Raw genomic sequence first — 23,570 nt, 5'->3', positions numbered from 1 at the left:
TTAAGAGTACGAGTAACCTCTTTTCCTTTCACCGTTTCTCTTCCCTTTGTGCTTCCTTTCCATTTTCTTCGTGAATTGTGCCTCCCCGGGATGATCCTTTGATGGACTTAGCTACACCCACTCTGCATCTCTCCAGTTCAGAATTAGTAGTCAAAAGGACTGTGTGCTTAGTTGCCTTGGTCCCATTTCTTTGTGATCTTCTTTACATAGGCAAGTAAGAAAGTGTAAGCAAGCTGTGATTTTTTTTTTTTTTAATTGTTATCCGCTGGTCTGATTGACTACTCAAAGGCCTCTCTGAAGTCTCTAAACTTCTGGCATTTTAATGGGATCAAAGCCCTGGGTAGAAGTCATTTGGTCCATCGTCACACCTGTTGCGTGGGATCTGAAGATAATATTGTGGAGTTTCTAATGATATCATTTTGAACAGGGATTTCCACTTGCTTTGTAGTTGGAGAAACTGAGGTGCAAAGATAAATTGCTTTCCTAACTGAACATGGTGATGGCTGAGCCAGGTTAGAGAAGTGGCACTAACTGATTCTCCATGTTGCCCTCACCGAGGGGTTACATTCGGAATTTTTGGCTCTCACATCAGTGAATAGGCACTGGTTCTGAGTTGTTTACAGGATGTGCTCAGCTGTGAGGTAGGAGACAGCGGACTGGCAAACGAGTCAGGCCACTTGGGTCCTAATTGTGGCTCTAACACTAACTTATCATTTGATTTGGGCAAGTCACTCATCCCCATCCTGTAACTGGCTGGGTTTTCTCATCTGCAGAATGAGGGTCACAGAGCAGATAATATTTAAGGGGCTTACAATTCTAACATATCTGCATGATTTATAACTGAGCTTGTCTGAGGAAGAAGAGGTTAAGAGGCATCGTCATTTCTATTTAATGTTCCTCTTTACATAGGGAAATTGTCATTGCTTTTGAGATGTGGGTGTCACCCTGTGAGGGTTCTTGGTGAGGTTTGAATGGAAGCAAACTTCCAGGAAGGTCTTTGATAACCATCAAAACATATTTAGCACTCTTGTATGGGGTATGTGCCTAATGCAGCTTTACTGCCAAGGAGATGCATAGACTTGTAACTGGAAGGAATCTAATCCAACTCCTTAGTTTTATCTGTAAAGAATAAAAGCAATAGCAAACACCTGTGTCATACATGCATTTTTATGTGCCAGGCACTGTTCTCAGTGCTTTACATATGTTAACTTATCTAATCCTTTCAACAGTCTTTTGAAGTAGGTCTTCTATTAAAATTACCAAGGAGCTGAGAAGTTAAATAACTTGCTCCCAAGATTATACATTATCAAGTGGCAGAGCTGGGATTGGAACCCAGGCAGTCTGCCCGTGTTGTTCAAGTTAGCCCAGCTACCTAGCACCTGGCTTTTCTGTCATCAGTGACCTAAAATGTTTCACTAAAAGGAAGGGATCTTAAGAAACCATCTATTGTTTGTTTCCTCTTGTTTTATGTAGAGTATTTATGAGGGTTGCTCCAGTAACCTGGTTGCACAGGATTCATTAAATGAACACAAAAGCTTTTATATTTGAGCTCAGTGACCCAAGAAGAGCTGAATAGCAGTTGACTGACCTTATACACATCTGTTCATGCCCTTTTTCGTTCACAGTGCTGCACAGTGTGTTTTAAGACTAGTCTCTGTGCATACATGTATTATTTCTGGTTACCTCTGGTGTATGAAAGAGAACTGTTTGAGGGATTAAGGTACTTGTCTCCATTGCTGTTTGCGAGCCTCTGCTGCTCGCTAGGTGCTGCTAGATGCTGGGAATGTCATGACAAATAAGATAAGAGTGCCTTCCCTCCGCTGTTTCACAGTCTGTTCTGGGAGACAGATAAGGAAAGCAGCAGTTGCAGTACTGTGTGAATGCTGCTGTGATAGGAAAACAACTGCTGCTTTGAGCTGCTGCAGCTCGCACCTCTCCAGGGGCTTATTCTCTTTCCTGTAAGTAGTGTGCTTTTGAGATACAGTGTAGCACTGTTGCTTGCTGTTTTGTTACGATATTTGTTTGTTTCCTTTGCAGTTGGCACAGCTGAAGCACAGAGAATTTAAAGATTAAGTTCTGAGATTATTCGGTGAGAGGTCCAGCTGGGAAACCAGGCCTTTTTTAACTCAAGCAGGATGCCTCAAAACATTACCTAGTGGTTTTGTCTTCATCGTGGAGGGCTTTTGTCCTGCTGTACTCTTTGTTTATGATACATTTTCCTTTCAGTAGGCTTGGTTCTACTGAGACATTTCTCTCCCTCTCCCACACTATGGGAATAAGAGTTTTAATTGTTTTTACCTTAAAAATATATATATATATGTAAATATTTATACTTATATATGATAAATATTAAAACGTTTAAGATATATTTAAATATATATAAAATATACACGTGTGTGTGCGTGTGTATATTTTACAATCAGCTGTTAAAATTGTGCCATTATATAACTAGATGCTATTCTTAGGAGTGAAAAATGTCTAGGACTAGTTTATTAGATGACACCCAGTTTCTTTATTCTAAGATAGAGGGTGATGTGGAGCTAAGGCTAAGGTGTTTGGTTTCATTTTTCTGTCCATGCATACTCTTGAGAGTGTAGGGTAGTAGAAGAAGGACGGAGTTTAAATCTTGATTCTGCAGGTTACTCAAACTCAACCGCTTGTGTTTCAACATGTGTAAAATTAGAATAAAAATAGTTGCTTAATTCTTATGAAGAATAAATAACATATGTAAAGTATTTTCATGCCTGCATATTATAGTAACTCCATAAATGATTGCTGTTATTGTCTTTATAAGTGATACGCACCAGTCTTTCGGATTTTTTTGTGGAACTTTCGAGCAACTGGTATACCTTTGCCTGGTCCTTGGTCTTATTCCTTCTTTAGGTCTCAGAACATTCCTGTTCTTCCAAATATAAGTTTAAGCAGATGCGGAGCTGATAAATGTGGATATTAAAACAGTGTCTGAGATAGCTGGGTATATATTTTTTCAAGGATGATCATGGCCTAGTTAAGTTAGAAAGGAAAGACGGGAGTGTTTTTGTCAGTTCTAATGGATGTCATGGTAAACATGTTCAGAATATAAAGAAAAAAAAACTTGTGATGTAGTTTTGGCAGTCACAGGTGAGAGCATGACAGTAGGATGACCCAAGAGAAGTCAGCTCCAAGCAGTCTGCATCCTGCCTCCAGACAGGATGGTGGGCTGTGGGCCAAAGAGCATGCCCAGTGATGAGACCCACCTTTGCTAGGTGGTGGATGCATCCTCCTGCGGTGGAGAAAGCATGGCCATTGGTACCAGCCAGACCTGGGTTTACATCGCAACCCTGCTGCTTCCCAGCTGTGGGAGGTTGAGCAAGTTTCTTTACCTTGATGAGCCTCAGTTTCATCATCTCTAAAATGGGATTAATGTAACTGTGGTGTCTACCTCATAAAGTTGTCGGAAGGATTAAATGAAGTAATATTTAGTGCTCAGCACAGTGTCGGACACATAGGAAGTACAGAGTAAATGGTAGTTTTAGTTTTCTTTCTACTCTCTTTATGGAGGACACTTATACAAGCCCTCTCTTTTCATCCTGTGGCTCATTTTCCATTCTATATATTTTATTTCTAAGAGTATTAAAAACAATAAATAGGACTCAACTAAATGGACATCAGTAGTATTTAAAAAATTAAATATCCTCAATCCAGTTGTATCACTCTTTTTCATTCTCTTAGATATACTGTTATAGCAAAGAAAGGAACCAGAATCATCATAAACATTGAAGGACTCCTCCAGCATTGGTACCATAAATACCAAAAGATTCTCTCCTATTAGATGACATTTATAGATAACTGTGTAGATAATAGTGTTGCTTTAGTGTTGAAATGAAATCATAACATGTGAAACCCTTAGTGTCCAACATGTTATAAGCAGAGTTCATTATCTTCTTCATAATCAGTATCATCTGCTGTCACTGTGTATTAGGCACTGGTAGGCACTTTATGTAATTCATTACCTCTAGTGTTCCCTGCAAATTAGTTTTAGAGCCTGAATGTGGACCCAGGATTGACACGGTCCCAAGGGGATCCCAGATCCTTTGGGAGGCCCCAGTAGACTGTAAGCTTCTGGAGAACAGAGTTGGTTCTGATCGCCTTTGAATCTCAGATCCCAACACAGTGTTTCATCAAATATTGGATGAAGGCAAAAGTATATATATGAATGAATGTAGAGTGATAGACCAATCACTGTAGGTTCCCAAAACGTCTTTTAACAGTCTTTTTTTTCCAAATAGTGTATTTTAAAGAGATATAATAAAGAATTCTAAACCGATGTTTTTCACCTACTCATTGACATCCATTAATGGATTTTGAGATCCAGTGGGTCACATCCATGACTTTTGTTTTGTTTGTTCTGATCCTTCTGTTGATAAGAATTGGTACTGAAGAGAGTACATTGGTCTGAGAGCACGTATTTTTAGCCTTAAAGACCTCGGGCAAAACCAGGATAAGCACGTACTACTGTGAAGTCCACCAGAGTTTGTCAACAAAATCAAAGGTAGAATGATTCAAACGTCGGGGTTCCTCTTCCAGTTTATTGGGGGTGCTTTTGGGTCAGTTATTATTCTCTTACCTGAGATAGGTTAGAAAAAGAAAGAAGAAGTTGAAATTCATTTGCAGGAAAATAACGAACCTTAATGGATTGTTCTTTGTAAGGTGCCTTTGGTATCATCTCATTAAAGATGTTTCTATAGCTTACTCTCCATTCTATGCCTAATGGGTTATTTTCTGAAATATAGATCCCATTATCACTAATATAGTATTTTAAATTCCCACTGTGCTGGACACATTAACAAAAGTCCCTTGAATAGATATGGTCTCTTATGTGGTCCCTTGATACTTCTTTAGACACCGTCCAATATATAAATATTTCTTTAGTGCTCAGCGTATCAGGCACTACGCATGAACATGCTAGGAAATACCTTTCATCTAAGACATTGCTCAGCTGCTCTCGAAGCACTGAGTAGTCTTCCCAAAGGAACTGAGCTAGCATTCTTAAGTTGCTATTTGAGTTTTGTGCCCAGAGCTTCCACTGGTGGGCCCATGGTACATGAAATTTCCTGGTCATGAGTTTGAAAATTGGTTGAATAGAATATGGCGAAAGACATGGAGCCTGACTGTAGTATCTTAAGTGGAAAGAATGACACACCCCTGCAAGACGTCCAAGATTGCAGAAAACCGGACAGATGGTTAACTGCTGTGATGATGCAGTGCTGGGTGACCACACCCCAGGTATACAGACAGGCCAGACATTGAGTTCAGTTTATGGGCTTGAAGGGAGAGACTGCCCTTTTTAACACTTATTTTATTGGGTGGACTTTACTGGTACTTAGGTAGAGGCTAAAGTCGAGACAGATAATAGCCCTTGAGTCTTCTTAACCCTTTAAAAGTTGGCTTTCTTTCCCTGGCCCCAGTACTCAAACTGTATTCAGTTTGCCCTTGCAATGTAGTCTAAAGGATTAGAAAAGAAGTTCTGAATTACAGCTCTAGGAATCAGCTTATATTAGTATTAGCAATAAAAAAGTAAAGTCAGACGACAGACATCTTCCCTCCCCATATCTCTGTGTGTGTGTGTTTGTTTTACCTCCATTGTAACTTCTCCACTTAGAAATAAAATTGACCTCTTTTCTTGCAGACTCGCTCTTTACTGAGTGTATTTGAAGAAGATGCTGGCACTCTCACGGATTATACCAACCAGCTGCTCCAGGCGATGCAACGCGTCTATGGAGCCCAGGTATCCTCCTGCCCCCTCACCTGGAGAGGAACGGAGTGGGAGCCCTCTGCCCACCTTGAACTTCTCTCAGGAGGTTGAGAGATTTGAGTCAGAACACCACCATTTAAACTTTTGAAATAAAATCACAATTGTTTTTCTCTTCTGTTCACCTCAAAAAACTGAGGACAGTTTGTTTTCACAGCTTAAGAAATAGGGTAATTTTTCTGTAACTAGTAGACTCAGTAGAAAGGTACCACATAACTGCTTTTTAATTTAAAAAAAATTCTACTCCAAAGGGAAACATTTGAGTCTCCTCTTCCTACTCGTGAATGAGTGGGTTCAGTATTCTAAGGCATGGCTCTTTGTCTTTCTCATAAATGGTCAGTCTTAGATGTCAGTGCAGGCGAGTAGAGATGTTTTTTCAAGGGCTTCCTCTGAAAAGACTTGAGTCACAGTTCTGGAACTGTTGGGTGGCTTCTTTGTTTTGAGGAACAAATATCTCTGCCTTGCAAAACCATGGAAAATAAATTGCTGAGTAGCAAAAGTGGATCTTTTTCAGATCAAGAAATGCCCATGTATGTTACTTTCTAAGAGAAAACTTGTGAGTTACTTAAAAATAAAATTTGTTATGTTACACATCAAAATATTATGGCAACCAATACTTTTCATTATTGATTCCTTGCTGACTTAAGCCTGTATCTGTTAATATGTTCCTTTTTCTCATTGATGATCTCTAAGTAAATACCACATTCAGTGTATAATAATAATATAATATATCAATAATCATGTATACTCATTTATTTTACATAGCTCTTAATATTCATATATAATCATTTATTGTTATCATGGTTTTATTAATCATTCATTCATATCATATATGGGGAAAAAACTCAGCTCTTGCCATTAGGGAGCTTACAACTGGGTTGGGAGACAGACAAAAATAATTAACAAAGAGTGTTAGAGGTGCTAGGAGAGAAGGGTCACCTAACCTGGAGGAACTGTGCTGGGCACCCAAAAGGAGGATGATTATGATAGTTGAGACTTATTGACTACTTCATAGGTTCCAGGTGCAGTTTCAGGGGCTTTTACATGTAATCATTTCAGTTCAATTCCCTAACAACTCTGAGGTGGGGGGTGTTATTATATCTTCATTTTATAGGTCAGGAGATTTAAGGATTCTGATGATGAATGACTTTGCAATTTCACCCCATTAATACATGGTAGAGCAAGTCAGCCTGAAGCCAAAGCCCAAACAATTAACTACTAAGCATAAGGGTGGTAGCCTGAGCTAGGGAAGCGGCAGTGGAATTGGGAAGAAGTGGATTGGTGACTGATTCTATATGAAGGGGTTGGGTGGCTGAAGGATGAATCAAGAATGATGCCGACGTCTTTGACTTCAATAACAGGGTGCATAGTTGGGAGAATACAGGAAGAGGAGCAGAGTGTGGGGGGCGGCAGTGGCAGGAATGGCAGGGATGTCAGTCTTAATTCTTTCCTTTTTTTTTTTTTTGGTCGCATCATGGCTTGCAGGCTCTTAGTTCCCTGACCAGGGATTGAACCTGGGCCCTTGGCAGTGAAAGCGCAGAGTCCTAACCACTGAACCGCCAGGGAATTCCCCTTAATTCTTTCTTGAGAGGCTGATTTTGAGGTGTTCATGGGACATAAGAGTGGGGAAAGAGATCTTGTTGAAAGTTCAGATCCAGAGTTCAGGCTGGAGATAGATATTTGCAAACTACTGTATTATAGAAGTGTAACTTGATTAATTGGAACTAATTTTAACGACCAAAAGAATCATGCGCTTATTTGTGATTTTGCTCGTTTGTATAGGTAAAACATTTAAAAACTGGGGCATACTTTGTCGATTTTTTTAAAGCCCTATTTATTTCTATTACATGTTTTTGTATTTTTCCCTAACTATTCAAAATTTAAGAGAACAGAAAATTTTTTACTGAGCTTATACCTGCTCTTTAGTAGTTTGAATATTGTTATTAAATGATTTGTCTCATGTTTAAGAGTCCCAAGACTTACGGACTGTGACTCCGCCACTCCCAAGAGTCTCTGTTCTGCCTTTCCATGTCTGTCAGAATCATTTACTTGGAAATGTCCAGATGCTCTCTTATGTGTTTTTTTCTTTTGAGCCAGAACACTGCATTTTGCCAAAATTAAGCGGGTCTTGCATTCCAAGAGGCTGTAACCAGCTTTTACTTCACATCACATGATCATCACATGGGTCACTGGCAGAAGCCCTTCCTTCTGCCTCGGCATTTCCTGCAGCAGAAGCTAGCAAGAACGTCTGGCTAGTGCTGCCAACTCAGTGACAGATGCAAGCAGTGGTCAGTGGCATTCAGATAGGCTGGGTCAGGGTCGGTTGTTTTTCAGGTTTATTTGAACATGTTTTGATTCTTTTCAATTAAATTCAAAAGAAAACTTTCTAACTCCTCTTTGATCAGTTTGTTTATATGTATGTATGAGGGTGGGAAGAAAGAGAAAGAAAGAAAGAAAGAAAAGAGTTACCAATGTTTTCATTCAACTTTTTTCCCCAAAGTTATGTTTTCCTGGTTTTATTTAACATTCTTCCTTAAATATTTTACACCTAGACGTGTTAAATTACATTAATAGAGTTTTATAATTTCAATTTTAAAAACAGAGGCACTTAGTAAGATGTTTTTCATTATTATATTTTTTAAACAAGATTTATGCTGCTGATAAATGTTCATAAAAGATACTTAAAATCAGGCCACATGGTAAGTTTCTGGATTCTGATATAGTGAATACTATTTGGACCTTAGTTTTAGAAAGAGGAAGAGTAAAAAAAACTAGAGGAAAGTTCTGTGAACAGTTTTGCTGATTTTGGCTAGTTTGGAGGAGATTTGAAATTTTATTTGGCTTAAGCAATAGAATGAAGCTATAGGCCATAAGCTGTTTTCAGCGTTTTACAGCAGTCCCTGGTCACATCTGGTCTCCTAATTGTCAGATGTGCCTTTGCACATGGGGGAACTGAGTACTCCATCATGGGTCATCTGAATGAAGGAAGCCGTACACACTTCTCATGCAGCAAGAGATGGGTTACTTAGAAAGCTCTGCTATCTTTCAAACTGTTGACTAAATTTAAAACTTCTGTATAGTGTCTGAATAGATGCATGGGTATACTTATTCAGTAAAATCTGCTCAAATTTTGCATTTGATATACTTGTTTTGATTCTGTATATCTACCGTGATTTTGTTTCTTTCCTAGAGAGGTTAACATTTTAAAAAATCTTTTCGAAATGGATTTTTTAGGGTCTTACAATGAAATTTACTTACGTAAATTTCTTACTTCTCCTCTCAGACATTGTATTGAGAAAACGGGAAGGTCAAATGATGTTCCTAGCAGCATTAGTGAAACCTGGCATCTCCTGGAACCTGTCCTTCTCCTCCAAAAGATGACAAGCCTCTGTAGTTGGTGCCTTCAGTCTGGATGGAATTTTTTGTTTGTTTTGTTGATTTTTTTAAGTACATTTTGGATGGAATTTTTCGAAGTGAGAACCATGGTTCAGGCTCTCTCACTTCCTTTCAGCAAAGCAGGCTTACACAAACACAGTCTCATCTCTGCAGCTGCTCTGAACCAGACCTTTGGGAGTGCAGAACTTCTGATCCTAAAATGTAAAAGCCCACATTGGAGTTGGGAGTAGTATCTTTTCAAACTGGGGTGAGACCATGGGAGGGGATAGGATTAAAATACTTTGAAGGGAAGATATGCATACATTTGGTATTATAAAGAAGAAAATATTTTTCTTTAGAAATGATTATATATAGATATCAAGCTAAATAAGTTAATGTTCCTCTTGGGAAACAGAGTAGTGGGCATCCAGGAGTGTGAGCTTGTGATAGGGGAGAGAGAAGGATTTGGGAGGCAGACAGGATGAGAACTGTATATTTTAATAATAAAAATATTATTAGGCACATAAACATACCACACACTAGGCAAGGCACCGCCTGTGTGTAATCTCATTTAGCTTTCACAATAAAGGAGAGGTATTATTATATAAGAGAGGTTATGTAACTCGCCTGTGGTCACACAGCTGATGAGTGGCAGGAACAGAATTTGAACTCGGGTCTTTGACTCCAAAACCTCCACTCTCACTCTGAACCCCTGCGCTGTACTCTTTTGACATACTGGTCTCTAGAAATGGCAGCAGAGGCTAAGGAAGTGGGAGTCTTCAAAGGTTGTTCTTGTCACCATAGAACACCCACACTTATCAGCCTAACAGCTTTGTAGTGTGTTATGGGTGGGAGCCAGCTCCTTTTTGTATCCGAGTAACTTCCCTTGTTTAATTAGTTTTTATCCATAATGGTTTCAATCAGTGCATTTTAACAGCTCTCAAAAACAGTCAAATTGAGGTTTCTATGACAGGGACAGAGAAATATGTGTGTAGCTTAAGGCATGCGGGAGTAGAGAGCCCCTGAGTGGTTTCTGGAAGCAACTTCAAAGACCTGAGTTTTTGCATTTGATTTGCATGTGGGATCTACAGCCTTCCCCCATTCTGGCATTGAAGGCTTTCAGATCAGTATGGAAGATTATTCTGGGCCAGGCTTATTCACTAGGTATGAGGTTAAGTGTGTGACCTTAGATGCATCAGATCTGAGTTCCAGTCTTGGCCACTTGCTGTGTGACCTTGGGCAAGTCACGTGATTGCCTGAGTTTCCTTGTTGGTTAAACAGAGGACATAATAATACCCACCTCATAGGTTGTTATTAGAACTAATACCTGTGAAGTATAAGATCAGTCCCTGGCACGAAGTGCTCACTGTTAACATAACCACCTTCTAAGCCTTCGAATAATAGTAGTTATGGTAGCAGTGTACCCTGGGACTGCTACTTGGGTTAAATAGAAGCTTGGTCCACTGATCTTGACCTTCCTGAAGGAGCAGTCTGTACATACCTCAGTTCCTCACTGCGTAGTTGATATTTGCTCCTCAGGCACCTCAGTCTGGGCTCCGTCCCCCGCTGGCAGCACAGGCTGCTTAATGCCTGGTTCATAGCCTCTCTCCACCCTCCATCCTAGGCAGCACCCGATGCTATTAACAATGCCCCCCTCGAAACTGTCCTTCTTTGGTTCCTGTGACAGTGTCTGTCCCGAGTCTCTACCCACTATTCTTGATTGTTCTCCTTTCCTGGCGCCCTTATGCTGCCCCTTAAGTCTTGGTGTTCTCCAGAATTCCACAGGAGTCCTTCTCTGGTTAGTCTCTACTCGTTTCCTGGGCAAGGTCACTTCTTCAGCAAAGCCTGGCCATTTCAGAATCTATTTCTAGCCCTCGTCTCTAGGTTCTTATTCCAAACGACTTTTGCCTGTTGTGACTGTGGAGAGGGAGTTTCCAGCTCAACCTGGGCTATTGCAGCACCGTCCTAAGCAGTCTTCCTGTTGTCAGGGGCTTGTTTTCCCCTTCAGTCCATCCTTTACTCTCGAGCTACCACATGCAAACCTCCCTTCCCTCCCTGTCTTCACCTGCTTCTGTGGCTCCCTGTAACCACAAGGCAGAGGTAAAAACTCCTCATCAAGGCCTGCAAAGCTCTTCATGAGCTGAGTTTCAGCCTACTCCTCTAGCTTCGTCTTCGGCTGTTCCAGAATGTGCCAGGCCCTCTGCACATCTCGAGACGTTGCTGTGCCCTTCCTTCTTCCAGGACTCCATGTGGACCCCGTGCCCTGGCAAATGGCCTTCCCGGCAAATGACTTTTAAGACTGACCTCAGGTCCGAGGTGTCTGACACCTTTTCTTTCTTCCTCTTCTCCCTTCGGACCAAAGCACCCTTCACCCGTGTGCCCAGATGCCCTGCACTCTTGTTGGTCAGAGCACTGAGAGACAGTGGGGGATTTTCTTTCCTCCCTGTGCACTGTGAGCTCTGAGAGCAGATTGTCTTTGTCTCCAATGGCCAGCACCTTCCACGGCCCTGCTCAGTGTTTGATAAATAGGTGTTAAATGAAAGACTGCATCCGGGCCACCTCCACCAGACCGTCGGCACACCCCCTCTGTGCGCTTTATTGTCCCTCCCAGATTTGTGTCCCCTTGTCAGCGCCTTAGCTTGGCGCACTGCCATCATGGGTCATCCAGTCTAGGGTCCGTTCGTCTTGGACTCTCCCTTCCTCCTCAGTCACTCTAGCCTGTTGTTTTTGCCTCAGCGATACCAGGCAGATCTCTGCTACTTTCTGGCTCGGGCTCAGCCTGTTTTCTCTCTCCCTCGACTTCAGGTGGTCTCCTGACCCTCATGTCATCCTCTTCTTCCACCACAGCCATTCACGATTTTTCTTATGCTCACATCTGACCTTGTCCTTCTCCTGCCAGAGTTCCTCGGGGCTTCCCTGCTGCCGGCAGAATAATGTCAGAGTCCTCAGCAAGCGGCCCCACATGGCCTGCCCCAAACACAGCTCTCCAGCCTGTGTCCTTGCTACGTTCCTCGCCGCTCCCTCTGTGCACCGCCCCGCCCACCCCACCCCCCGCCGCTGCCGCCAGGGCTCCTGATCCAGTGCAACCCCCTGACCCCAGCTTTGGGGTAGCGCTGTGATGAATGAGACTCTCAGCCACTTGGCTTTCGGTAACATTTCTGGCCAATTGTTTGGCCTAGATCAAAGCAGTGCCTGCACTGTGACTTGGACTCTAGTGGATTTCCTCTGCCCCTGCTCCTGGCCTCTCCATTCCTGCCCAGAGGCCTTTGGGTTTCAGGTGACAGTTGCAGTTAATGAGCGCTCTGTGCCACCATAAGGTAAACATTCCTTTGCCCAGAGCTCAGTTTTCCTTCCGGGTTTGTTAACCACTGGTCTTTCTGCCTCGGCGCCAGCCTTGGGAAGTTCTGATGAACATAGGATATTCTGTCGGTAAACCCTTCGTCAGGTTATCTCTTAAGGCTTCCTATGAGGTACCCAATAGCGTAGATAGTAACCAGAGAGCTTTTCCAGAGTGTCGGACTCTTACTCGCAGAACTCCATTTAGAATCTACATTTTAGGCCACCACTTCTGCTGGACTACAGCTAGAAAAGTATGGGATTTATGCTGATATCTGTAGTGCCTGTGAGGCCTGCTCACTGAGTACAGTACTATTAAATACAGTTTTGGACTTTGGATCAGAATAGTATGGTGTTAAGCACTTGGGCTTTGGATTTTGAGTCTGACAGATCTGAGCTGAATCGTTGCCTTGCCAGTTACTACTTGTGTAATTATAGAAAGGTATTATCCTTTCTGAACCTTTTTCTCCTCATTTTTAAAATGAGGGTGAGAATATACCCTACCTCATAAGTGCCTTGTAAGAATTAAATGTAATAATATATAAAAAATGCTTAACAGCAATGTCAGGTCCCTAAAAAAGACTCAATATATGTTAGCAGCTATCTTCATTATTGTTACTGCTAATATTTACTCTTCACGCAAGTTCCAGTTTTGCAAGTCTTATTAAAGAGATAATTAGGCAGGCTTACCTCACAGGGTGTGTATTAATTAGGTAAAGCATTTCATAAAACCTTTGTGTACAGTAGATTAAGTGTGAGTAAGATTAAAGTTGGTCTAGTTTAAAAGACTTTTCATGTCATGTGCTCTGTATAGGAGAGGCTCATCTCTTTTTCAGGGCAGTTGACAGGCCATTTTGTACGTGTATTGTTTGTACCCAGTGGAATCATGCTGGTAGAACAGAATCTTGCTGCCTGAAATCACACACATCTGAAGTACATAGCACTTTCAGAAAGTATTGGTTTTTTTTTTTTTTGCGGTACGCGGGCCTCTCACCGTTGCGGTCAGTCCTGCTGCGGAGCACAGGCTCCGGACGCACAGGCCCAGCGGCCATGGCTCGCGGGCCCAGCCGCTCCACGGCACGTGGGATCCCCCCGGACCGGGGCACGAACCCGTGCTCCCCACAGCGGCAGGCGGACGCTCAACCACCGCGCCACCAGGAAATCCCTTCAGAAAGTATTTGTAGGGGAGACCCGGCAGAGTCCACTGTACACAGGAATTTTGGAAGCAGTTGTCCTTGTTGTGTGCTGTGCCCCTTCTTCCTCAGCCTCAGTGGAGCTGTGCGCATGGCACATGAGTGCCCCCCATTGGCCTGGGCACAGTCGGATGCCAGCAGCTCCCTGGCAGGTGTGTCCACTACACGTGGGGTGCTTGCCAGCACCTCCTAAAAGGAGAGAAGAATTCAAGTAGCCTGTGGCGCTTGCTTGTTATGAAAGCACGGAGGGTGGTTATCATATCTGTTGGACTGGCCTCTTATTTTTGTAAATAAAGTTTTATTGGAATGAAGCCATACTCATTTGTTCATGAATTATTTATGGCTGCTCTTGTGTTGTGACAGAGACTGTATGTCCCATAAGCCAAAAATAATTGCTATCTAGCCTTTTACAGGAGAAGTTTGTCAACTTTAGCCTAAGGCAATGGCCTTCTCAGGTCTTTTCTCTTAGCAGGACTTGGGATCTTAGAGAGTAGTGTTGAAGAGTGTGGATTTTAGACAGACATGAATTCACATCCCAGCCCTGCTACTAACTAGCTGTGTGACCTTGGGCAGGTGGCCTAACATCTCTGGGCCTCCATTTCTTCTGTAAAATTGAGTTACTAATTAGAACATGCCTGACAGGGTTGTCAGAATTAAATGACATAATGCCTGATTGCAGTTAGTTGGTATCTGGCATGAATTAAGTGCTGTGTAAATGTTAGCTGCTGTTGTTAGGATGATTCTGTGGGTCTGCAAATCATAGTCTACATGGGGCTGCCTGGGGAGGCAGATGCCAAGGTAACCTGAACAAATCCATCTTAAACGCACTGCTGCTAACTCAGAGAAGAGGAGATGGGGATTTTCTGATACAGCAGGGTAGCAGCTCAGTGAATGGGCTAAGACCCTTGTTCCCATGCGCCCTGATCTTCAAAACAGCACTGCTAAAGGTGGTCAAGTGGCTGTTTCCTGGCTGACTGCTTTATGCCTGTCCACCCTGTATTTTATTTCCCACCATCTGTGATGTTGCCTTACAGGGTTAGGAAGTATTTCTCCCCTCACACTGTGATTCCAGGTATTGTTTAAAAACTTGAAATTTATATGAATCTTCTAACCTTGTTTGTTCCTTCATTCATCAAACATTTGTGGAGTGCCTGCTCTGTGCTAGGTAATGGTTTCATGCTCCTGTCTAGATCCAGGACATAGTACTTCTGGATTTGTTTGTTTGCCCTCCTCTTGGCTTTGTGACTGCCAGCTCTGGTTAGTTTTCAAAGTGGTGGCACCCCAGTAGGATGCCAAAGCCAGGAATTATCATTATGTTTGCCTGACTTTATTCTGGGGAAGAAGAGAGTGCGCCACGTTTCAGGGTCTACTGATGGCTGTTTCTTGGGGCAGATGAAGGAAGTCAGGGAACAGGTTGACCAGTTATCTGCAAAGAAGGCCCAAAAAACATAGGATTAGGCTCTGATGGGTCTTGCAAAGGAGGCCCAAGAAAAATAAAACAAGCTCCGGCAGAGTTCAGGCCTTACCCCTAAGGAACAGCAAACCCAGGGGAATTAGGAAGTGGAGGCCAAGGCTGGCCAGTGCCCTCCCCTTATCTGCTCCAGGTGAGACCCAGTAGCTCCCTCCCTCTCTTAGGAATACACCCTGAACCTAAAAAGAATCCTTAACTGAGCTTTAGAAACGTAAGACACGTTTTCTAGGCTGGATGTGTTGATGATGGGAGGATAGTGGTAGACAGCTGCTGTGTAGCCGGAGATCAGAGGGATAAATATGAGAAGAAGAAGAAAGTGGACAGTATTGGCCAGTGAAAAACAGCACAGAAAGGGCCTTCCCAGGCATTGTAGCTGTGCTTCTGTGTTACCATCCATCATTACTGACCTAGTGCTATAAGTTTGGTAGAATCTGACTGTGTCATAATGTTGCTTAAATTCCCACTGCACTTAAAGTCTGCAACTGGGCCATGGAGCCCCGCATGCCCTTGCTCTGCCTGTGTTGCCAGGCTTGTCTCATTTCCACGCCTTGCACCCCATGCTCCAGCTATGCCCTGCTTTATAGCTCTTCAGACAGGCAGGGTGCTTTTACTACATGCTTGTCCCTCCTTCTGGAAAGCTCATCCCCATGGCTAGCTCCTGGTCTTTCTCCAGGGGTCTGCTTAAAACATCTCTTCCATGGTCTTCTTGAGGACCATATGCAGATCGTCCAGTCAGAGCCTCCTACTGCACGCAGTATTTCCTTTGTGGTTCTCGTCATGCTTGTAACTATTTTTTAGTGTCTGCTTCCCCAGTAAACCCCATGAGGGCAGGGACCACGTCTTTGCTGGAGGTTTGGCACATGTTAGTTGTTCACTACATTTGTTTACTGACTGAATGACCAGAAGGAGCATCAGTTTATAAATGATGGGGAGGAAAAAGCAAGCTTTAACCTTTTCATTTGTTTTGGTCTTGTTTTCCAAATAATTTCTGAACAAAATATTTTATTATTTTACAGATACATACATATTATGTTTAAGTGATTCTCTGAGGTGGCATTTTTCAGTGACTGCGTACGCACTGGACAAATCTTACTTGCTTTTCTCTTCTCCCTACAGAATGAAATGTGCCTGGCTACTCAACAGCTTTCTAAGCAACTGCTGGCATATGAAAAACAGGTAACTTGATATATATGTGGCATATTGCTGTGCTTAGGACTCAAGCGGAGTCCTTATAAAGGAATTCTCTAGAGGCAACCTTCAGAGACCTTCCTTCCTTCCTTTCTTTTTTTCCATAGGCAATTTCCATTTTTTCTTTTGTCTTGCCTTTTCCTATCCACTGATAAATTCTGATGATTATCCCAAAGTCTTTATGATGTATTCTTATTAGCCTACAGAAGTAATCAGCTGCCCTGAGGGTTCATATTTTCCGAGGGACTACAAGTGAATCAACACTAAGAATTCCAGGAAATAAACTGAAAGATACCATTATATCTAAACAGAAGGGTGATGACCGACAAAGGAATAGCCTGGGGAGGGCAGTTGACTGCGTGGCTGGACCAGAGCAAGGGGAGAGCTCTAGTTCTCCGCAGTCAGACGCTCTGACATGATGTGCTCTTGGGGGAAGAGAGGAAGTCGAGGTGGAGGGCAGGGTATTGTGGGGTAATGCTATAGTGCTGAATTCCCTAGCGTTCCATTAACACCCGCCACTTTTCTTCTTTGGTCGTAGAATTTTGCTCTTGGCAAAGGCGACGAAGAAGTAATTTCTACACTCCACTATTTTTCCAAAGTGGTGGATGAGGTAAGATAGCCACATGGCAAAATTTTATTTGATTCTTTTTTGAACTTCCTTTCATCTTTACTTTGGCCCACTTTTTATTTTTAGATATCTACTTAACTATCTGAGAAGGTATCTCAACCTTATCTTCCAAGGTTCATTTCATAAAAGAGGTTGTATGCTGTTCCATTTGTTTCTGGTTTGAGGGGAAAGGCTTTGGTATATATGAACAATAGACTGAAAGAAAGACTTCTAAGAATTCAGTTTCCTTAGGAGGGAGAATTAGTTTCTCAGGTCTGCTGTAATAAAATTACAAGTAGGTGGCCTAAAACAATAGAAGTTTATTCTCTCACAGCTCTGGAGGCCTGAGGTATGAAATCAAGTTGTTGGCAGTGCCACGTTCCCTCCAAAGTATCTAGGGGAGAATCCTTCTTTGCTTCTTCCAACATCTCGTGACTCTGGGTGTTCCTTGGCTTGTGGCAGCATAACTCTAATCTCTGCCCCTGACTTCACATGGCCTTCTCTCCCCACGCCACCCTCGTGTTTTTTCTCTTCTGTCTGTGTCTTTTCTTCTTATAAGAACTCTTGTCAGTGGATTTAGGGCCCACCAGGATAACCCAGGATGGTCTTATTTTGAGACCCTGTATTGAATCTGCAAAGACCCTTTTCCCAAATATTCACATGGTGTTTTGTATAAACATATCTTTGGGGGGAGTGTGATTCAACCCACTACAGAGAGATTTCTTACAACTGTTTTTGTAGCTATATTGTATAATACATTTGGAATATTTGTGAAAAGCAGGTATTGTTATAGAAAAAGTACATAAATCCTAATTGTAAAAAACATGAGCTCAGATGCTACTGGTGTTGGGCAGAACCCTCTGCCAGATTAGGTAGGTAGGAACTGTTTCATCTTCCAAGGAGCGTGTAGTACCTACAGTACAGTAGAATATCATCATAGAGAATAAGCAAAAAAGGCAATGTACGGATGCCATTTCACTGTGCAGTCATTGATATGAACGTAACGCTATCTTCAGTTCATAAAATGAGAAACTAACGTTCATATGAAATTGTACCAATTGCCTGTTCATTCATTCAACAGATCAGTTCACCGAGGCATTATTCATTCAACAAACATTTACTGACCACCTACTATTTAGCAGATGCAATTCTAGGCACTGGGGATATAGATACAAACTGTCCACTTCCTTGTGAACTTTGTCCTCTATCCCACTGCTGTGGCTCTTTGAAGTGTGTGATAATATGGATGCATATCTATTCCAGAAGAGGAGGAGGATGAATGGAAAATGGAATTAGAGAGGAGTAGAAAGTAAATTTTTTTGTAGGTGGGGAGAAGAATTTTTCTTAATTAACAGTGAATGAATAACCCAGGGGGAGAAACAGTAGTCTACACCCACTGAAGTTATGTGTTTTCTTGACTAGAGGAGATTTGCTCAGGAAATGTGATTAGTTGTCAAAACCCTAAACCAGGATTTCTACTTTAAGATATTTACTCAGAGCTGTATTTTCATGGGTAGGAATGATGATTCTTTTTTTTGAATTAATTTTTTATTGAAATATAGTTGATTTACAATGTTAGTTTCTGGTGTACAGCAAAGTGATTCAGATATATGTATCTTTTTCTCATATTCTTTTCTGTTATAGTTTAGTACACGATATTGAATATAGTTCCCTGTGCTATACAGTAGGACCATGTTGTTTATCTACTTTATATATAGTAGGCTGTATCTGCTAATCCCAAACTCCTAATTTATTCCTCCCCTCTTCCCCTTTGGAAACTATAAGTTTGCTTTCTATGTCTGTGAGTCTGTTTCTGTTTTGTTAATAAGTTCATTTGTGTCATGTTTTAGATTCCATGTATAAGTAATATCATATGATATTTGTCTTTCTCTCTCTGACTTAACTTCACTTATGATAATCTCCGGGTCCATCCATGTTGCTGCAGATGGCATTATTTCATTCTTTTTTATGGCTGAGTAGTAGTCAATTGTGTGTGTGTGTGTGTGTATGTGTATGTGTATGTGTATGTGTATGTATACATACACGCCACATCTTTATCCATTCATCTGTCAGTGGACACTTAGGTTGCTTCCGTGTCTTGGCCATGTAAATAGTGCTGCTGTGAACATTGGGGTGCATGTATCTTTTTGAATTAGAGTTTTCTGTGGATATATGCTCAGGATTGGGATTGCTAGGTCATATGGTAACTCTATTTTTAAGTTTTTTAAGGAACCTCCATATTGATTTCCATAGTGGCTGCACCAATTTATGTTCCCACCAATAGTGTAAGAGGGTTCCCTTTTCTCCACACCCTCTCCAGCATTTAGTATTTGTAGACTTTTTAATGATGGCCATTCTGACTGGTGTGAGGTGATACCTCATTGTAGTTTTGATTTGCATTTCTCTAACAATTAGCCACATCGAGCATCTTTTCATTTGCCTATTAGCTAATGACAGTTCCTTTGGTGGGGAGTGAATCATTCCAAAAGGATGGAAGCCTAGGATTGTGATTTAAAGGCAGTGTCATGGCCTCCTGGAAGCTTAACACTGTGAGTTTTTAAACAAGCCTCTTGATGTCAAGACCTAAGCCAGTGACAGCAGTTAACTCAGGTGGGAAGAGTAGAGTAGCTTTTGAGGTGGTTTTCTCAAAAGGTGGGCCTGCATCAGGTTGAAAATTTTTCAAGAGAAGTAATTTGACTCAGAAATTGAAAAATCCAACTAAGAGTAGAGATTTGTGTTGCTTATATTTAATAGAATGCATTGGATTCAGGTATTCGATGTCCTAGGCATACAGAGATTTTTTGTCCTTGGTGATTGTACCAAAAGCAAGGTTTCTAGATTACTTCCTTTTAGTGCATCTGAGACAGGAAATCTTTGACATTATGGATTTCATTGCCCAGTATGTGTCAGGCCCTCTGCCCTGAGTGTTTCCTATTCATGTTTTGTTTTATCGTCAAAAGAGCCATGCAAGGAAGATGCTGTTATGCCCATTTTCCGTGTGACGATACTGAAGTGCCAAGAGGTGGTCTGTGCTCTTCGCACTCTCCTCAGCAAAGGTGCTGTGTTTGGAAGTGATTATCCCTTACCTCTCAAAGCCCCAAGGCAAAAAGTTGGTGACACAGACCACTTGATCCTTAAGAAGCAGTAGTAGAGTAGCTAGGAGATTTGCCATTCTTGAAGTGCATAACCACTGGAAAGAAAACCATTTAACCTCTCTGAGTTTTGTTTTTTTTCATCTGTAAATGGCAGTAGCAGGACAGCCCACATAATTAGGCTGTTATAAAGGTTAAATTAAATTATATCAGCGCATTCGGCGCAGAGCCAATTTATCTAATTAACTGTTAGTAAAAAAAAAAAAAAAACAGTACATTTCTTATTGAAGTTATTCAGGAAAAGTAGTTAACACATTATATCCTAATGCATTTTTTGGCATGGCTGTCTTCATGTGTTCCCCGCAGAAAAAGCTGCCATTCTTTGGCTTGATTGAAAGATAGGGAGAACATTGACTTCTTGGCCTGTCACTCCCTGGCCTGACAGATGGTTGACCTGAAGCCAGTCTTTAAGCTTGTCAGAGCAGCTTCTGCAAGCACAACCCTGAAGGACCAGATCTGTTGGGGGGAGATCCGTGTGCAGAAGGGGGATTCAGACATGTGACTGCTATCACTGCTGAAAAAAACTTTGCCAAATGTTTACTCCACAAGATGACTGCTGGGTGATTTCCCCTTATACACCCAGCCGGAATCCCAGAGCATCCTCATAATATCTGGAAGTCTGGGCCTTCCACTGTGTTCATTACTGACTACCACATGTTTAAAGTTTTGGCAGCTTTGCGAGCATGAAAGACAAACTCTATATCCCAGACAGTGTGTTGGAAAGAGCATGGATTTTGGATCCCAGTAGCCCAGGATTAAAATCCCAGCTGTGTCACTTAGTTGCTGTCTGGATTTGGAGATTTATTTGCCCTCCTGTAAAAATGAGGATAATAACACCCATCTAACAGAGTAGGTGGGAACTAAGTGGTATAAAGCAGGTAAAGGTGGCACAAAGAAAGAGCTCAAAACTGGTAATGCTGATGGTGATAATTTTTATTTCTCCTAGACGATTTACAAAGACAGGATTTAGTTAAGGCCTTGAGATAGAAGGGGAGAATGAATCAAGGACTGTTAAAATTATCTGGTGAGGAGGAGCACGTTTGAATACAGCCTTCTTGTGCTTAGGAAGGTCTGAAATCTGGCTGAGTTATTTCTGCGGGGAACATTCTTTCTCCAGAGCAATTCCCAGGCCCCCAGTGTCTGTAGTTGCAGGGTTAGTAGGTTCCCAGCAGGCCTGTCTTTCAGGGGTGACTTCAGCCCCCTCTGAGAGTGAGAGAGCACACAGAGGCCCGGCAAAGTGCTGACCTGTGCTGCCAGCACATCAAAGCTTTCTCCCTCTCTGGGCGGGTGTGGCTCGCATCAAGAACGCAGAGCCACAGTTTGCACAGTTAACAAACAATAACTGTGGGCTCGGAGGCTCTTTAGCAAACTCAACCGATGCCCCGGTCAGTTAGAAACTTGCGTTTAGTTTTTAATACCTCTCAGCTTATGTCATTTACTGCTTTATGAAGGGTATTTATTTGCTAAGGAAGTTTAACTGAGCTCCTTAACCACATGGATGTGTTCAGTGTGATCCCTCAGTGAAATAAGACAGTGTCAGTAATAGTGGGTATAATTTTCTTCAGTAGATTTCTCTTTCTTTCAGCTTAATGTTCTCCATACAGAGCTGGCTAAACAGTTGGCAGACACAATGGTTCTACCTATTATACAGTTTCGAGAAAAGGATCTTACAGGTAAAGTAACTGAGTTCAGTGCCATATACTTTAAGAATATTAATTCACTTAATAGTAATTTTTACTGCAGTTATTTCTTTAAGTGTGTGGATCATTGAGAAATGCCCTCTTTTTCAGCTTTTATTAAATCTTCACTATGTTCTTGGCTCACCTAAAGGAAGTCACAGGCCAATAAGAAAACAGACTTGGAAGCAGACAACTGTAATATTATGTGATGAGGGCAGCAGGACAGAGATGTACAAGGAATAGAAATGGCACACAGAAAGGCGTGATTACCCTTTGAGGATGAGGTGCCAGGGAAGGCTTCCCAGTGAAGAAGAAGATCTCTGAGCTGGGTTTTGATAAATAAATGTTTACCAAGTAGACAAAGACGGCAAGGCTTATATTACAGGTTAGGGGACATGTGTAAAGGCATGCTGTTCTTGGGGAGCCATGAACACTTTGGAATGTAAAGTGGGAGGCTTGGAGAGGAAAGGACAGAGTGGGGACCATGCTTTATCTGTGCTAGACTCTGGGGGTACAGCTGTGAACCAGGTAGATAGGGTCCCTGTTCTGATGGAGCTCCATTTTAGTGAGTGGGAGTATCTGTGACTAGTTCAGAGAGCCTAGTTGATCTTCTGGATTAATTTTGGTTCTTCAACTAAAATAAAGCTTTAGAATAATTTTATATCACTTGAAATCAAGGTAGTCAAAAACTAAATATAAAAAATAAATAATCTTGAAAAAACTTAGTTGATATTACAAAAGGAAATGCAGATTTTCTAGTCCTTTTGTCCTTTCTTATTTCATTGAAAATATTCATTGCCTAGAGAATAAAGAATTGTATTTTCTAGAACACCGATTATAAAACATTGCAGACCAAAAAAGTCTAAACCTGAGTGCTGAAAGATCTGTTGTTCAGTATAGTACTTCCTGTTTAAAAACAGGAAGTTTAAAACTTTCTTTTTAGGCAGAAAAGATGCAGTAAATGGAAGGCCAAATCTTAAATATGAAGCTTTTTTTCCCCTCACTTTGAGATCCCCTGTGATCATGTCACCTGAAGCCTATGGGGGAAACAGTAGAACTGGCATAAACTGTACCCAAGGGCAGAGTGACAGCACTAACACTTGATAAATAAAACATACTAAATAATATGTCAGCTTGTATGAAGAGAAACCTTGACTGAGCAGGGTTTTTAGCGTTTTTTAGTGTTGCTCATCTGTAATCGCATGTAAAACCCAAACTTAAATGCGGTCATGTGCTGATTATCCAGTAGTAACTGAAAGCCTCATTGAGTGCATTTTTAAAAAAGATTTTCTCTAAATGAAAACATTAGAAATGTGCGGGGATATCATTTAAAAAACAAACTCCGGGTCTTTTAGAAACAAAATAATTACCCCCTAAGACTTGTATTGTCAGATTGATGTCTTTCAGGTTTGTTTATAGGAACCTAGGATTGAGAATGCCCAGTAGTGTTGGTGATGTGGCCTTTGTTAGTCCAAAAGGGCTCAACTTGTGGATTAGTAGTATCAGTAGTATTTACCCAAGATGATGATTTTTTTTTTTAAGAAAATAAAACTGTCTAGTAGTAGTAAAAGGAGAAGCTCTTAGTATCTATGAAAAAAGTTAATCAAGGTATACTTTTCTGCTGACACCAAGACAGAAATTTGAAGTGTTTGGCTTGGGTCATACCTGAGTCAAAATCAGAACCAAATTAGAATCTGGCATCCCATCTGCTTAGTGGTGTTTTTTGTTTGTTTGTTTTGCTTTTGTTTTTTAACATCTTTATTGGAGTATAATTACTT

At 41.5% G+C, this 23,570-nt stretch overlaps 1 protein-coding gene across 2 annotated transcripts in view; it reads left to right on the top strand.

The window, feature by feature from the left end:
• The window catches only part of APPL2 (adaptor protein, phosphotyrosine interacting with PH domain and leucine zipper 2), a gene marked incomplete at both ends in the record, with an annotated part of 51,495 nt that overhangs the window by 891 nt on the left and 27,034 nt on the right, over positions 1-23,570 (top strand). For both annotated transcript variants that reach the window (XM_079714388.1, XM_079714387.1), the window contains 4 exons: positions 5,669-5,767; positions 16,283-16,342; positions 16,893-16,964; positions 21,699-21,786. In XM_079714388.1, the coding sequence (XP_079570514.1) occupies positions 5,669-5,767; positions 16,283-16,342; positions 16,893-16,964; positions 21,699-21,786 (319 nt within the window). The remainder of the gene's footprint in view (positions 1-5,668; positions 5,768-16,282; positions 16,343-16,892; positions 16,965-21,698; positions 21,787-23,570) is intronic.

Source organism: Hyperoodon ampullatus (genome assembly GCF_949752795.1).
Source record: "Hyperoodon ampullatus genome assembly, chromosome: 11".
NCBI classification, from domain to species: domain Eukaryota; kingdom Metazoa; phylum Chordata; class Mammalia; order Artiodactyla; family Ziphiidae; genus Hyperoodon; species Hyperoodon ampullatus.
This window is presented reverse-complemented; position numbering and strand designations above follow the sequence as displayed.